This window comes from Oncorhynchus keta, chromosome 26 (assembly GCF_023373465.1).
Source record: "Oncorhynchus keta strain PuntledgeMale-10-30-2019 chromosome 26, Oket_V2, whole genome shotgun sequence".
Lineage (NCBI taxonomy): Eukaryota > Metazoa > Chordata > Actinopteri > Salmoniformes > Salmonidae > Oncorhynchus > Oncorhynchus keta.
In genome coordinates, this window is record NC_068446.1 from 21,148,629 (window position 1) to 21,163,777 (window position 15,149).

A 15,149-nucleotide genomic window follows, 5' to 3' on the forward strand; every position below is an offset into this window, starting at 1 on the left:
GTTGATGTTTTCCTTAAACTTCTTCATATAGTGGTTGGCAGGATAATATTTATGAATAATTTTAAAGGAAACTTCCTTAATTTTGTTAACAAGTAGGTATGTGTGTGGCAACATCCAAACTTTTTTCCAACAGATATGATCAATAAATCCATTCCAATAAGGGATGACATAAGATATACAACATCCTGCTGAAACAAGGATCGTGTCGCTCTGTTGTTGAATGGACCAAAAGAGAAACAAATCTTTCCTACTGATGAGTCAACAGGGTCAATAGAAGGTAGGCTCTGAGGGTCAGGTCTTGACATGTTCCTGAATAACATAGCAACACCTGAGGGAATGGCATCTAAGACAATTGCAAAATCTTTGGGTGTTACAGGGACCTTGTAAAGTGCTAAGAATTCTTTATAACTGAGTAAAAGACCCTCTGCATTTACCAGTTGGCTCACCAATAGGATATTATTTCGGAACCAATATTCTAAAAACAGAGAGGTATTTTTATACAATATATCCCGATTATTCCATATATAATATCTGTGTGGAGAATAAATGTGTTTATAAATTAAGGACCATGACAAGAAAACCTGCCGATGAAAAGCAGAAAGTTTCACTGGAACTTTGTCAATATTATAATTGCAAAACAACATGAAGTTAAGGCCACCAAAAGTAGAGAAGACATGATGAGGAATAAAATTCCAGATAGAAGTGGGTCTTCTTAGGAATTGTTTTATCCAATTGATCTTAAAAGTATTATTTACAGTAGTAAAATCCAAAAAAATCAGTCCACCATTCTCATAAGTGTTCATTACAACAGTTTTCCTAATGTAATGGGTACAGTTTCTCAATAGAAAGTTGAAAAGCATCTGGTCTATCTCCTTGCTTATTTTACGGTCAAGATATAAAGATAGAGCACCATATGTTAGTCTAGAGATACCTTCAGACTTGATTATTAGGACTCTACCTTTTAAAGATAAGTCCCTCTGTAGCCATTGATTTAGTTTCTTCTGGGATTTTGTAACAAGAGGGTTAAAATTTAGTAAGCCTCTAGACTTCTGATCCTTTGTAATGGATATGCCTAAATATGTAAGTTCTACTTTTACTGGAATACCATAATATGAAGGTGTCACACAATCTTTGACAGCCATGAGTTCACATTTCTTAATGTTAAGATATAGACCAGACGCTTTGGAAAAGGATTGTATCACATTGATCGATATGGGAATTTGGTTAGCGTCTTTCAGAAAGAGTGTGGTATCGTCAACCAGCTGGCTTATAATAATTTCTTTACCAGCTATGGAAATACCTTGTACAGGACTATTATTTAAAGAATTTGCAAGAAGTTGGGTGATTAATAAAAACAGGTATGGAGAGATAGGACAACCTTGCCTAATTCCTCTCTTTAACTCAAATCTAGGTGAGGTGCCATATTTCAATTTAATAGAGCTGTTACCATTTGCATAGAGAGTCTTAATAGCCTTACAGAAAAACTCCCCAAAGCCAAGTCTCTCAAGGGAGTGGAAGAGAAACTGATGCTCTACTGTGTCAAATGCTTTATAAAAATCTAAAAATAATATGAAGCTATCCTCAGTTATTAGGTCTGAGTAGTCAAGTATGTCTAATACTAGTCTGACATTGTTAGAAATATGTCTGTTCCTCATGAAGCCAGACTGTGTTTAATAAATGATTGCATCCAGTACTTATTTAATTATTTTTGCAAGTAGTAAGGCTAATATCTTATAGTCATTATTAAGAAGACAAATTGGACGCCCGTTATCAATGAGCAGCACTTCTTTTTTAGGCATAGGTATCAGTGTTATTAACCCCTGACTCATTGTAGGAGGGAGAACATTGTTTTTAATACTCTCTAAAAAGACTTCAAATAGGAAGGGAGCACCTTGTTCAGAAAATAATTTGTAAAATTCTGATGTAATTCCATTATCACCTGGTGATTTATTGTTCTTTAGATGTTTGATAGACTCTATAATCTCTTCAACTTTGATGGGTTCATCACACTGTTTAGATTCTATATCACTGATAGAGTGAACATTATTCAGTGAGTTAAAAAACATATCTGTGGATTCCTGACAGTACGTAGAGCTGTACAATTTTCTGTTAAAATTGCTGCAGTATTTAGCGATTCATTTTTGGTCATCTGTAATAACACCATCAATGTTTAACTTATGGATAGTGTTATTTTTAGAGTGAAATTTCTCAAGTCTAAAGAAATAGGATGAATTCTGTTCTCCCTCCTCAATCCATTTTTTCCCTAGATCTAATAAAGGCTCCTTCTGCTTTTAATTTATATGGTGGAAGACGGAAAGAGATTTTGGCCGATATTCTACATATTTTCTCATCTATTAAAAATTTGATCTAGATACTGTTTTATATTCCTAAAACTACAATATGTTATAAACATAGTGGGCTAAGTTTTGTAGACTTTACCCTTTGGCAAAGTTTTTTTTTAAATCCCGTTGTTTAGAAGGAGTGCAAAGGCGCACATCACAGAGTAGGCGTTCCCTAACGGAAACTGTAGATATATGATAGAAAGGGTCAATATGATATCGCTAGTTCCTGCTTGGCTTCTGCCTAGCCTGGTTTAGTTTGCATACGTTTCCTAGTTTACCCCTGTACAGTTGTTGGCGGTAACGCACTATAAATATTGGATGCAACCCTCCGTGAAACTCCACCGAAGAAGAAGAAAACAAATACTCGTCACCTTGCCCTGGAAAGAGAACCATGCCTGGGATACTGCTAGGAGACGTGTTCCCTAACTTCGAAGCTGAGACAACCATCGGCAAGATCAAATTCCATGACTTCTTAGGAAACTCGTAAGTGCTACTTTTGTAGGCTAAACAAGTCGGTGTGATCATCTGCTATTACTTTGTATCTGCACTGCATCAGCGTACTCGATTGCAAACAGTAGCCTGCCTAATCATTTACTGATGGTGTATTTGTGTAACATTTTAATGTACAGACAATAACAGACTTGGTTGAATGTCCATTGCCACGAGCTCAGCGTGAAATTAGTCATACATTGAAGACACAAGTGTCATATAACATGACGGTAATTATAGTCGCTAAGCACCGGTCCAGGACCAGTTTCATACGAAAAGCGAAGATCTGATCCCACATCAGATCTTAATAATTCGAACATCTACGGTAGGCGAGGCTTCACGCGGGCATCATGGGTTTATAAACAACGGTTTGTTACAAAATGTGTCCAAAATCCACATTCAACCACTTTCAGCCATTTGATTTGTATATAAATCCTTCCTGTTTTATCATATACACTCCTCGTTAATCAGAACTACAGTTTCCAGCTGTGCTAACATAATTGCTAAAGGATTTTCTACTGATCAATTAGCCTTTTTAAAATGATCAACTTGGATTAGCTAACACAACATGCCATTGGAACACAGGAGTGGTGGTTTCTGATAATGGGCCTATGTAGATATTCTATTTTTAAAAAATCAGCTGTTTCTAGGTACAATAGTCATTATCAATGTCTACACTATTTCTGTTTTAAAAAAATAAAATAAAAATGTATTTCAAAAACAAGGACATTTCTAAGTGACCCCGAACTTTTGAACGGTAGTGTACATCTCACTCATGCGCACATCCAGACAAACAGTTGGCTTGGTCAAAGGTTTGGCTGTTACATTAGAATGGTCCAACGAACTCTTCCAAAGTGGAGGAGCCGTGCTAACAACAGTTAACCTAACGAATCAGAATTATACCTAATGTATTCCAGTGTTTTTATAGCTCAATCATTAACACGGGCCATGCTTTTACTCCAGTATTCATGGCTATAGTTAAATAATAGAAGGATATAAAGGGGTAGGGATAACAGTTGGCACAGGGGAAGGCCCTCCAACGTGGTAGATTGGGGGAGGAGGTGCTCTTTCTCACACACACAAATTATTATATTGCTTAACTTTGGCTTTACAAAGCCATGTGTGTGTGGTGCAGCCAGAGGGGGGACTAGAGCATTTCCTGTCTCAGTTTTAAATGATCGTGCAGAACTAGAGACCAGTTCAACTTCCCCCTTTAGGGGATTTAAGTTTCTACCGAACAGAGCAAATGATTTTAGTTTTTCTACTGCCATTGCTGTGGTCCAATATGGAGTGGTAGAGGGAATAATATAACTTGAAACTATTACAAGTCTCAAGATAAACTGGTTTACTGTGTTTTGTTAGGGTAGCTAGTTCCTTTACTCTGTAGCTAAAAGCCTCTCATTTTGATATTTTGTCACTCTGTACAGATTAGCCAGAGATTATTCTGTTATTGCAACACCCTAACAGTCCCCTACTCAAACACTGGTGGTGCAATGGTTTCAATACATTTTCTTATAAACTATTGCCATAATACAGAATGATGTGCAAATGATTGTGGTACTTCAGTAAAAACCATTCACAATAACTGTATTGTCCTACAGAAGAACACTTGTTGCTCTTCTTTGAAAAAAAAAAATGCTAACCTCCATACTGTCCCAGTCTGACACAATGAGTGGTGGGGGAAAGGAGGAGAGTTTGTATTCCAGGACCACGTCTCTATTATTCGGATGTACTATGACGCTAAAAAGGTGTGGTTCTACAAAGCATCCGTTAACAGAACCTCTAGTTTTCCTGTTCTTTTCCTCACACTCTCTACCATACATTGGTCACCCACACATTCCAGAGACTAGTCACATGTTTTTCAGTCTTTCCTTCCACCTTCCCTCACATAGTCAGATGGTGACACTGCCTCTCATTTAGTAAAAGTTAACTGATTAAATAAAACTCACACTTGTCTAGCCTAATGTTTTCCTCAGCAGAGACTTTCTCTCCTCTCCTCCAGGTGGGGAATCCTGTTCTCCCACCCTCGGGACTTTACTCCAGTATGTACCACAGAGCTGGCCTGTGCTGCCAAGATCAGCAATGAGTTCAAGAAACGCAACGTCAAGATGATCGCGTTGTCCATCGACAGCGTGGCCGACCACCTCGCCTGGAGTAAGGTCTGTCTAACCCCTCTCTCTGCATCCATTGCCTATGTGGTTCAAATGTAGAGAGCACATTCCCATACATTGCATAACTACCATATGGACAGCCTCTCACAGGTTTTACTACCATATCTGAATGCTGTCAGCCATGTCTAAATCAATATTGCATGCATACACATACCCTGTGTAATCCCCCTGAGACTGCTTTAGCCTGCACAGCTGTTACACTCCATCTCAACTCCATTCACAGATGGTCATTTCTCTACAGAAATATATTGTGTAGAACATATATGTTTGTCTGTGAAGTATAACAGGGAATAGTGTTAGCTTTTTATTACATTTCTATCTGCAAGTACTGAATGTTTTACCTCCCTTAAAGGCCTCTCTTGGGTCCAACAGGGGAACGAGTTCCTCTGGACTGCCAAATTCTCAAGTCTTACACTGGAGCATTGGTGATTGGACAAATGGCTTGATTGCTAGGTTACAGAAGCACCACCCCCTTCAAGTTCTCAACAAGTTGTTTGGGATGAAAAGTTAATCTCTGAAGTTCACTGAACCAATTAATCCCACCCGCTTATATACACACATACACACACACACCCACCTCTGTCTGAACCTGTGTGACTAATGGCAGCCTTCCTTCCCACAGTGAGGCGTATTAGTTTTGTCTGATGTCCAGTTTTTGATTAGACCACACCAGCCATTACACTGCTGTCTATACTTCTGTAATCTCGGTTAACCCAGAACTAAAGTCTCACATAATTGGTCAGCTGCTTGATTTAAGTTCTGGGTCCATCCACGTTAAGAGAAGAGATGCTAGAAAAAGGAGCGGAACTGGAACGAGGAGATCCACCTTCGCTCTTTGCAAGTTACGGGCCGAATGTACCCTCCCCTTCCGGAATTTAAAAGATGCTATAACCTGTGAAATCTGTCCAAATAACCACTAACGAAAAACCCAAACACCGGAACTGCTGCTGCTCTTATTTTGCGCATCCATTCAGTCCCAACAGATTCTCTCTGTTTACACACAGAATCTTTCCACAAGATTAACACTGCTGCTGTGAACACCAACTATCTCTACCATTTTAACATTTTTTGATAACAGACATATAACTACCCAGACTAATGGCCCCTTTTTACAATAATATTCACTCTCTCCACAACCTGCTCTAGCCCAGTCACCCTGACTGTTGTCTGTGAAAGACCTGATCTGAGCCACTCAGATCAGAGTCCGTGGTCGTCACAGGGTCAGGTTCTTTACAGATTATAGTTCTCATTGCTGTATATTATACTACATAGTCACTGCTTCTGCTGTTTTGTAGTTCACATCATGGAAACAGGAGAGTGAGTTACTGAGCAAAGCAAGGACACGTTTACTCTAATATCAGTTGTGACGCTAAAGTCACTGTTAAATCACAGCCAGTGAAGGTGACACGGCCCCCTGCCCTGATCATCACTGACCTCTCTCCCCCTCTGTCTGTAGGATGTGATGGCGTTTAACAGTGATGGTGCGGACTCTCCCCTGCCCTTCCCCATCATCGCTGATGATAAGAGGGAGCTTTCAGTTCAGCTGGGCATGCTGGACCCTGATGAGCTTGACAAGGATGGCATTCCCCTCACTGCACGCTGTGTGAGTATGAGGTCACAGACACATCCAGGAGATGTAAAACTGCAACATTTTTGCTGTAGAAAATGAAGCTCAAATTGGTGTTTGTTTATAAGACCCCTCTCCTTCGGTCCCACCCCCAGGTGTTTGTGATTGGTCCAGATAAGAAGATGAAGCTTTCAATCTTGTACCCTGCCACCACTGGAAGGAACTTTGACGAGCTGCTCCGTGTCATCGACTCTCTGCAGCTCACCGCTCTCAAGAAGGTGGCCACACCTGTTGACTGGAAGGTACACACACACACACACACACACACACACACTGTTGATTGAAAGTTAGTCACATCTTGATATTTGACCACTCTCTCCACAGAGAGTGGAGACTAATGTACCATATTGTTTTATTACTTCATATTTTTCTTTCTCTCCCTCACTCTCTCAGCCTGGTGAGAAGTGTATGGTTATTCCCTCTCTCTCCGATGCAGAGGCTGCTGAACTTTTCCCCAATGGCGTCACCACCAAAGAGCTGCCTTCTGGAAAGAAATACCTCCGCTACACACAGCCCTGAGCCTCGGGGGGGGGGCACACAAAGTCGTCCCGGACACAACCCAAAGCCCAGATAGGCCCACTGCCAAAGTATCAGCACATAGTAGTTCTATCGTTAGAGGACTTATAGCGTAAGCAATCATCCCTTCAAGAGTCTTGTTGGTTTTGATGCACTAATTAAAGTATCTCACAACTTACATATTCCGTAAGCATCCATTAATCCATTCATAGTAATGTCTTCTGAGGAGCAAGGCTTTGACATGAACTTAGCATTGTACAGTGTTACTACCCCAATAAACACACTTTTGGAAGACTACTGTGGGGGGTGTTTTTTGTTGTTGGTGGTTATTATTATTTATATATATATGTATGTATATGTTCTCCTTCAATACTTAGAAAATCCTTCCTTCCAGTAACTGAATGTTAACTTTGCTTTCAATTTAATTATTTTGAGTTTTAAAAAACTTGCACCGATCACATCTAATCTACAGATCAGTGTTGACCTCACTGAAGGAAAGAAGCATCTGTTTGACCAGAATACAAACTGGAGGTAATTGCTTCCTGTTTGACCAGAATACAAACTGGAGGTAATTGCTTCCTGTTTGACCAGAATACAAACTGGAGGTAATTGCTTCCTGTTTGACCAGAATACAAACTGGAGGTAATTGCTTCCTGTTTGACCAGAATACAAACTGGAGGTAATTGCTTCCTGTTTGACCAGAATACAAACTGGAGGTAATTGCTTCCTGTTTGACCAGAATACAAACTGGAGGTAATTGCTTCCTGTTTGACCAGAATACAAACTGGAGGTAATTGCTTCCTGTTTGACCAGAATACAAACTGGAGGTAATTGCTTCCTGTTTGACCAGAATACAAACTGGAGGTAATTGCTTCCTGTTTGACCAGAATACAAAACTGGAGGTAATTGCTTCCTGTTTGACCAGAATACAAAACTGGAGGTAATTGCTTCCTGTTTGACCAGAATACAAAACTGGAGGTAATTGCTTCCTGTTTGACCAGAATACAAACTGGAGGTAATTGCTTCCTGTTTGACCAGAATACAAAACTGGAGGTAATTGCTTCCTGTTTGACCAGAATACAAACTGGAGGTAATTGCTTCCTGTTTGACCAGAATACAAACTGGAGGTAATTGCTTCCTGTTTGACCAGAATACAAAACTGGAGGTAATTGCTTCCTGTTTGACCAGAATACAAACTGGAGGTAATTGCTTCCTGTTTGACCAGAATACAAACTGGAGGTAATTGCTTCCTGTTTGACCAGAATACAAACTGGAGGTAATTGCTTCCTGTTTGACCAGAATACAAACTGGAGGTAATTGCTTCCTGTTTGACCAGAATACAAAACTGGAGGTAATTGCTTCCTGTTTGACCAGAATACAAAACTGGAGGTAATTGCTTCTTGTAAGGATTCTGTGCAGCAGATAAGAGCAGAGGCCAAAGATAATAATGGACAGTGTTTTGGTTTAGTACTTGAATCCCAAAAGCCAAGGGGCCTAATTTATAAACTGTAAGAAACAAGTCTGCATAAACCATCAATGGGATAATTTCCACCCAAATTGGGAGATTTAACAATATGAATGTTTGCTTAAGTGTGCATAAATGTATGCATGGCCATCGTGCATGTGCCAAGTGGTAGAATAAGGGAACTACTTGTCAAGCATAGCATTGAGTAATAATTCAAAATCATTAATCAATATCCATTGTGAATTCATACATCTTGCCATGCTATATAATTCGACCACATTGCGTTTAACAAAAATCTGTATAAAGTACAGTAATTTGTTAAATGAGAGGTACGTGTGAAAGTTTTATCAATGTTGAAATAATTTAGACTGAGCGATTGCTCTGATTTGGCACACGTTACATTTTGCAGAGAGCGTGTTTTTTTTGAGACCGATGTGGCTTTATCTGCAGAAAGCATCAGAATTTCCAAAAACGACTTTATAGGATTTTTGCGAGGATTTTAAGACCTACTTTCAAAAGGCAAACTCATGCCATTCCGCTGCACATCTAAGTGCTATCCCGCGCGGCTCGGTTGGTAAAGTGGTAGAGCACGGCACTTGCAACGCCAGGGTTGTGAGTTATATTCCCACGGGGGACCAGTACAAACAAAATTGAAAATGTACACACACTACTGTAAATCGCTCTGGATAAGAGCGTCTGCTAAAATGTCTATCCACCCTCGGGTATTTGACAATAGGCAAGCTCCTGCTGAGAAGTGCCTATCGGTATCTCACAGCCCTCGATGAGCCAATGTTTTGGATGCAATCATCAGTAAAACTAACAGTAACGCACCATTGCACAACAAGTTGAATTCAAGAGGGATTTATTTGCCATTATGCCATCAATGGGTTCCCAAATACGAACGGACCAATAGACGGACCCCACATCGACATACAATCACCATCCCAAAACGATTTCAATTATGTGAACAGAAAAGGCTTCCACTCTTTATGTACAGGTGATAGGTTATGTGATGAGCAAAAGACGTTACTGAATGTGGTGGCAATGGTCAGGTGGACCACATGACTAGTTCATTCTGCAGAACAGCAATGTTGGGAGCTGTTGAGGATGGATGGCTTAATGATGAGTGTTGTCTACTCATGTGAAGTATATTTGCCATTGCTAAAGCAACTTCATTGTCCTAATGGTCCTCTCTTTGTAGCTACAACTGAGCGAGCCAAATAAAACCTTTTGGCTGTACTCAATCTCTGACACTTGCACCTCTATTTCAGTTGTTTTGTTTAGTTGCGCCGTCTACGCAATTTTGATGTGGCCCCAGAAGGTTTAGGTGGGTTCAAGCACCCCAAAAGGTAAGGAACATTGCTGAAGAGCTGTTGTTGACAGACACTGTGCTGAAACACTCCAATGCTTTACTCTATTTTACCAACAGATGGCAGTACATCCACGGTAATGTAAACGAGGACTTCAGCGCCATGGGGAGATTCTCATTTGGGAATCCGTCCTCTCTTCGACTCCTCCATACTCTCCTCCATAATTTGCATGATGCCACATGAGTGAAGGAGTCTCAATTCAAACAAGTGCATTTGTTTCTATATTTTCTTTCCCCTCCTTCTCGGTTACCATTGACATTTTTCTAAAGGAGGCGAGGGTAGAACGGAGGAGTTAAGCAAACCAATTGAGAATCTCCCATAGATGGCTACAGTACACTAGAGTTTGTCTTGGATTTAGTTTGAGATTGTAAATTGTAATTGTAATAAAAACATAGTTTAGAACTCAATGGTTTTGCTTTGTTTCCTGGGAAAATACTTGGTCTGGGACGGGGAAACTACCTTTCAGTGTTGCTTGAGAGGAAATCTAGTTAATAATTGACATGTGAACCAGATCAAGTGTTTTAACTAGACCATGGTGTGTGTTACCTAACAGGTATTCAACCCACATAGCTGGGGATCATATACCACTGTAAACGACCTCAAGGTATGAACACACTCACACCCACGTACGCACACACAGAGGACGCCTGCTACCAAGGACAAAGAGGGGATTCCCTTTGTGTGAAGAAAGATAGACTGTGTGGAATGTTTCTTTGAAGATTTAGACTACGCCCCTGACCCATTCTGTTTCCAGGACACTGCGAATCAGAGAGCACGGCATTCTTCCACAGTTCTACCCCACTAAACTCTTGTCTTATACCCACACATTTGACACGCAATACATTCCTCTGGTACTCTTGATAACTGTATGCTCTGGTTTAGTGCACACCGTTACAATAGTCCCAAGTACCAGTAGATGCATGGAGTTGACTGTATTTGTATGACCAAAGTCAAATTGATCTGTGCTGCGGTATGGACAGTAAACTAGTCCTTACATGGTGTATCCTCTAGATGTCAATGCTGCTACAGCTGATTGACTGAGGCAACAGTCAATGGTACATCCCAAGGTTCAAGTGAAAGGTCGTCCGACAAGCTTGGAACAATCTTCCCTTTAATGAGATGAATGAAGTTTAGATCATAGCAGTTCATTTATGTCACTGAGCAGGTACACTCACACACAGCAGTGGAGCTGCAAGACCCACATTCCCAGCCCCAACAACACCACCCCAATCAACAGCAGCAGATGTGTGTGTAATATAGCCCTTCTCCTGGGCATGTCACACTGGACAACTAATACACCACCAGCAGCTGCTAGTAACACACTCGCACACCTGATCCATATCCAATGCTGATTGTCACAACATAAAGTATATTTCCAGTGTATTCTCCGTGTTATTGTTACTCAATCATCAAGCGTGGTGTGAGTGAGTGTGTGAGTGAGTGAGTGTGTGAGTGTGTGAGTGAGTGAGTGAGTGAGTGAGTGAGTGAGTGAGTGAGTGAGTGAGTGTGTGAGTGAGTGAGTGTGTGATTGAGTGAGTGTGAGTGAGTGAGTGAGTTTACTACAATCTCAGCTGCGGCTCAAACGTGGGAACAGAGGACAAATTGCAGAAGTTCTGGCTGGGGGAGCAGTGTGCGTCTGTGTGTGTGCGTGTGCGTGCTTGCGGGTTTGTGCATGTATGTGTGTGTAGGAGAATGTTATTCCCATGTTGTGTCAGAAATTGACTTCAGTAGTTTAACCCTATCCTAAATCGTACCCTTACCGTAACCATTTGGAATGAGTGCCTAAACTTAACCCTTAACTTCGAAGTTTAACGTTTGGACAAATGGAACGATACAGAGCAGCAGGAGCAACAAAAACGCTTCAAAAGTTGACGTTTGAAGCAACTTCAAAATGTGGCGTTTGGAGAATGTGGATGAACATCTAATTCTGCATTGAGACTTTGAGAGCTTGTTGCTCCATCACCTGAAGCTGCCAGTGACCCACAGGTTAGCAAGCCATAGACCATGGAGGGAAAACACACACACTGCTCTGATGCTTTCCAGACTCTCTCTCTCTCCCTTCCCGATTTGCTTGGCACTCTCACCCCTTTCTCCCTCCCCCATCTCACTCTTACCTCTGTTATCTGCCTCCACCTCCCTCTACCTCCACTCTGCTCTCTCGTACTACAGAAACATACACGTTGAATCCGTTTTTTTCTCTGCCTGACACACCTTAATTGTTCTTTCTTCTTAAAATCAACTTCATCCAAGCAGCTTGCAGACAGAAGGCCATTGTAGACACACTGTAGTACTCCTAGAAAATGCAATGGCTGATGGTCATTTAGTTAGCTGTATGAACCCTGTGATAAATGTCAATGTAAGTGCTATTATTCACTCTCTCTCCCTCACTCCTACACCCGCACACACACACATAACCGGGACACGTACATAATCAGTAGTGGCGTATCACCTGAGTAATGTCTAAGGGTGTCTGGACTTTAAAACACCAGCCAGCACTAATGTCCAGGACTATATCACAGCCACAACGCAAATAGTTGTCACTGTGTGTGTGTGTGTGTGTGTGTGTGTGTGTGTGTGTGTGTGTGTGTGTGTGTGCGCCCGCCCTGCTGTCTGATCATAATAACGAGGAATTTGTCATTAAAAGGAGACATAAAACACAAGGTAGTAAGGCTCAGACAGGCCACAGAGCAGAGTGCCCTAGTGGAGCACTTTCTGGAAGGAGAGAGGGAGACCACCATGTCTGGCATACAGACATAGCCTACACATATGCATTAATATACATATTGTATGGACAGATAGAGAGACAGACAGAGAGGATAGAGTGTATATTTGTTGCTATGGTAACTGTTTGGGGTTTTGGCTCCAATTCCAAACCATAAAGACATTTTAGTCGGTACTGAAACCAGCATGGCTTTCTTGGCTCTTACACTAAGGTGGCTTTCACCGAACCAAAATAGTATTTTCCAAACTCTGGTGCGTTTACCACCTTAGTTTGGTTTGTTTGGACTGGTGTGAACACTCTATCTGCACATGGAGCTCACTAAACAGCGCACCTTGGTTCACTCAGAAAGGGTGGTCCGATTCCACTCATATCATGGTCTGGTGTGAAAGCAGTCCGGAACAAACAGAGAAAAAGAACCAAAGGCGCTGCAGGCCTATTATTGGTGAAACGCAGTAGCCTACCATAACTTGATAACTGTGAAACATTCTGTCAGTAGCAGCATATTTACACTGAGTGTACAAACACTAAGAACACCTTCCTAATCTTGAGTTGCACCCCCCCCCCTTATTCGTCGGGGCATGGACTCTACAAGATGTCGAAGTGTTCCACAGGGATGCTGCCCCATGTTGACTCCAATGTTTCCTCAGCTGTGTCTAGTTGGCTGGATGTCCTTTGGGTGGTGGACCATTCTTGATACACATGGGAAACTGTAGATTGTGAAAATCCCAGCCGTGTTGCAGTTCTTGACACAAACCGGTGCAAACCGGTACACCTACTACCATACCCCATTCAAAGGCACTTAAATATTTTGTCTTGCCCATTCACCCTCTGAATGGCACACATACACAATACATGTCTCAATTGTATCAAGGCTTACAAATCATTCTTTAACCGGTCTTCTCCCCTTCTTCTACACTGATTGATGTAGATTTAACAAGTGACATCAATAAGGGATCAGAACTTTCACCTGGATTCACCTGGTTAGACTATGTCATGGAGAAGCAGGTGTTCTTAATGTTTTGTACACTCAAAGTATGAGCGCATCTGATGCAGATAAGAGGAGATGGGGCTATAGTCTTATCAAGCGTGGCTTATCAAGCCTATTCACGTTGGATTTGGGGGGGCTATTGCGTGGCTTCCTCCTGCATGTTGTTGAAAAAACACATTTAAATGAAAGTAATATAACGTTTGTCACACACAAGTTATGCTTCTTGAAAGTCATAGATGGATTTAACATGAACATTTTTCTCCAGTAAATAAATGAGTTGCATAAACACATGGATTTCTTTAGGCATTTTATTTTATTGGACATTTGGCAATATGAAACCAACTGGACCAAATGGAAAATAAAATACAATGTAGGTAGGTCTAAAAAAATTGGTCAGCGGCCGTGGAGTTGACGTACCAGGCTGTGATGCAGCCCGACAGTATGCTCTCGATGGTGCTCCTGTAGAACACTGTGAGGGCCCTCTGGGACAGGCTGAATTTCTTCAGTTGAAGAGTTGCTGTCATGCCTTCTTCATCATGGTTTCTGTGTGGTTTTACCCTTTCAGCTCCTCTGAGATGTGTACGCCGACAAAAGAACCACCAAGACTCTTCCTAGAGCTGGCCGCCCGGCCAGACTGAGCAATCGGGGGAACCCGATGGTCACTCTGACAGAGCTCCAGAGTTCCTCTGTGGAGATGGGAGAATCTTCCAGAAGGACAACCATCTCTGCAACACTCCACCAATCAGACCTTTATGTTAGAGTGGCCAGACGGAAGCCACTCCTCAGTAAAAGGCACATGGCAGCCCGCTTGGAGTTTGCCAAAAGGCACCTAAAGGACTCTCATACCATGAGAAACAAGATTCTTTGGTCTGATGAAACCAAGACTGAACTCTTTAGCCTGAATGCCACGCATCACATCTTGAGGAAACCTGTCACCCTCCCTATGGTGAATCATGGTGGTGGCAGCATCATGCTGTGGGGATGTTTTTCAGCAGTAGGGATTGGGATTGAGGGAAACATGATAACATGATGCAATCACCACTATGCTTGAAGTATGTTAGGGACAAGTCCAATACCACACAACACTTTGTATTCAGGATAAAAAGTGAATTGCTTTGCCATGTTTTTTTTTTGCAGTATCTTGTGCCTTAGTGCCTTGTTGCAAACAGGATGCATGTTTTGGAATATTTTTATTCTGTACAGGCTTCCTTCTTTTCACTCTGTCAATAAGGTTAGTATTGTGGAGTAACTACAATGTTGTTGATCCATCCTCAGTGCTCTCCTATCACAGCCATTAAACTATGTAACTGGTTTAAAGTCACTATTGGCCTCATGGTGGAATCCCTGAGAGATTTCTTTCCTCTCCGGCAACTGAGTTAGGAAGGACACCTGCATCTTTTTTTTTTTTACCTTTATTTAACCAGGCAAGTCAGTTACGAACATATTCTTATTTTCAATG

The 15,149-nt window shown here is 41.4% G+C and overlaps 1 protein-coding gene across 1 annotated transcript; it reads left to right on the plus strand.

Moving 5' to 3' along the window:
* Window positions 1-2,567: 2,567 nt before the first annotated feature.
* Window positions 2,568-7,439, plus strand: prdx6 (peroxiredoxin 6). Its single transcript, XM_035737305.2, has 5 exons — window positions 2,568-2,825; window positions 4,834-4,990; window positions 6,459-6,605; window positions 6,725-6,871; window positions 7,023-7,439. The coding sequence occupies exons 1-5, from the start codon at window positions 2,734-2,736 to the stop codon at window positions 7,146-7,148; spliced, it is 669 nt and encodes a 222-aa protein (XP_035593198.1). The 5' UTR covers window positions 2,568-2,733; the 3' UTR covers window positions 7,149-7,439.
* Window positions 7,440-15,149: the final 7,710 nt, after the last annotated feature.

Coding starts and splice junctions, on each gene's coding strand:
- prdx6 (XM_035737305.2), top strand. CDS start 2,734: ATGCCTGGGATACTGCTAGGAGACGTGTTCCCTAACTTCGAAGCTGAG. Junction 2,826..4,833: donor CATGACTTCTTAGGAAACTC/GTAAGTGCTACT, acceptor CCTCTCCTCCAG/GTGGGGAATCCTGTTCTCCC. Junction 4,991..6,458: donor ACCACCTCGCCTGGAGTAAG/GTCTGTCTAACC, acceptor CTCTGTCTGTAG/GATGTGATGGCGTTTAACAG.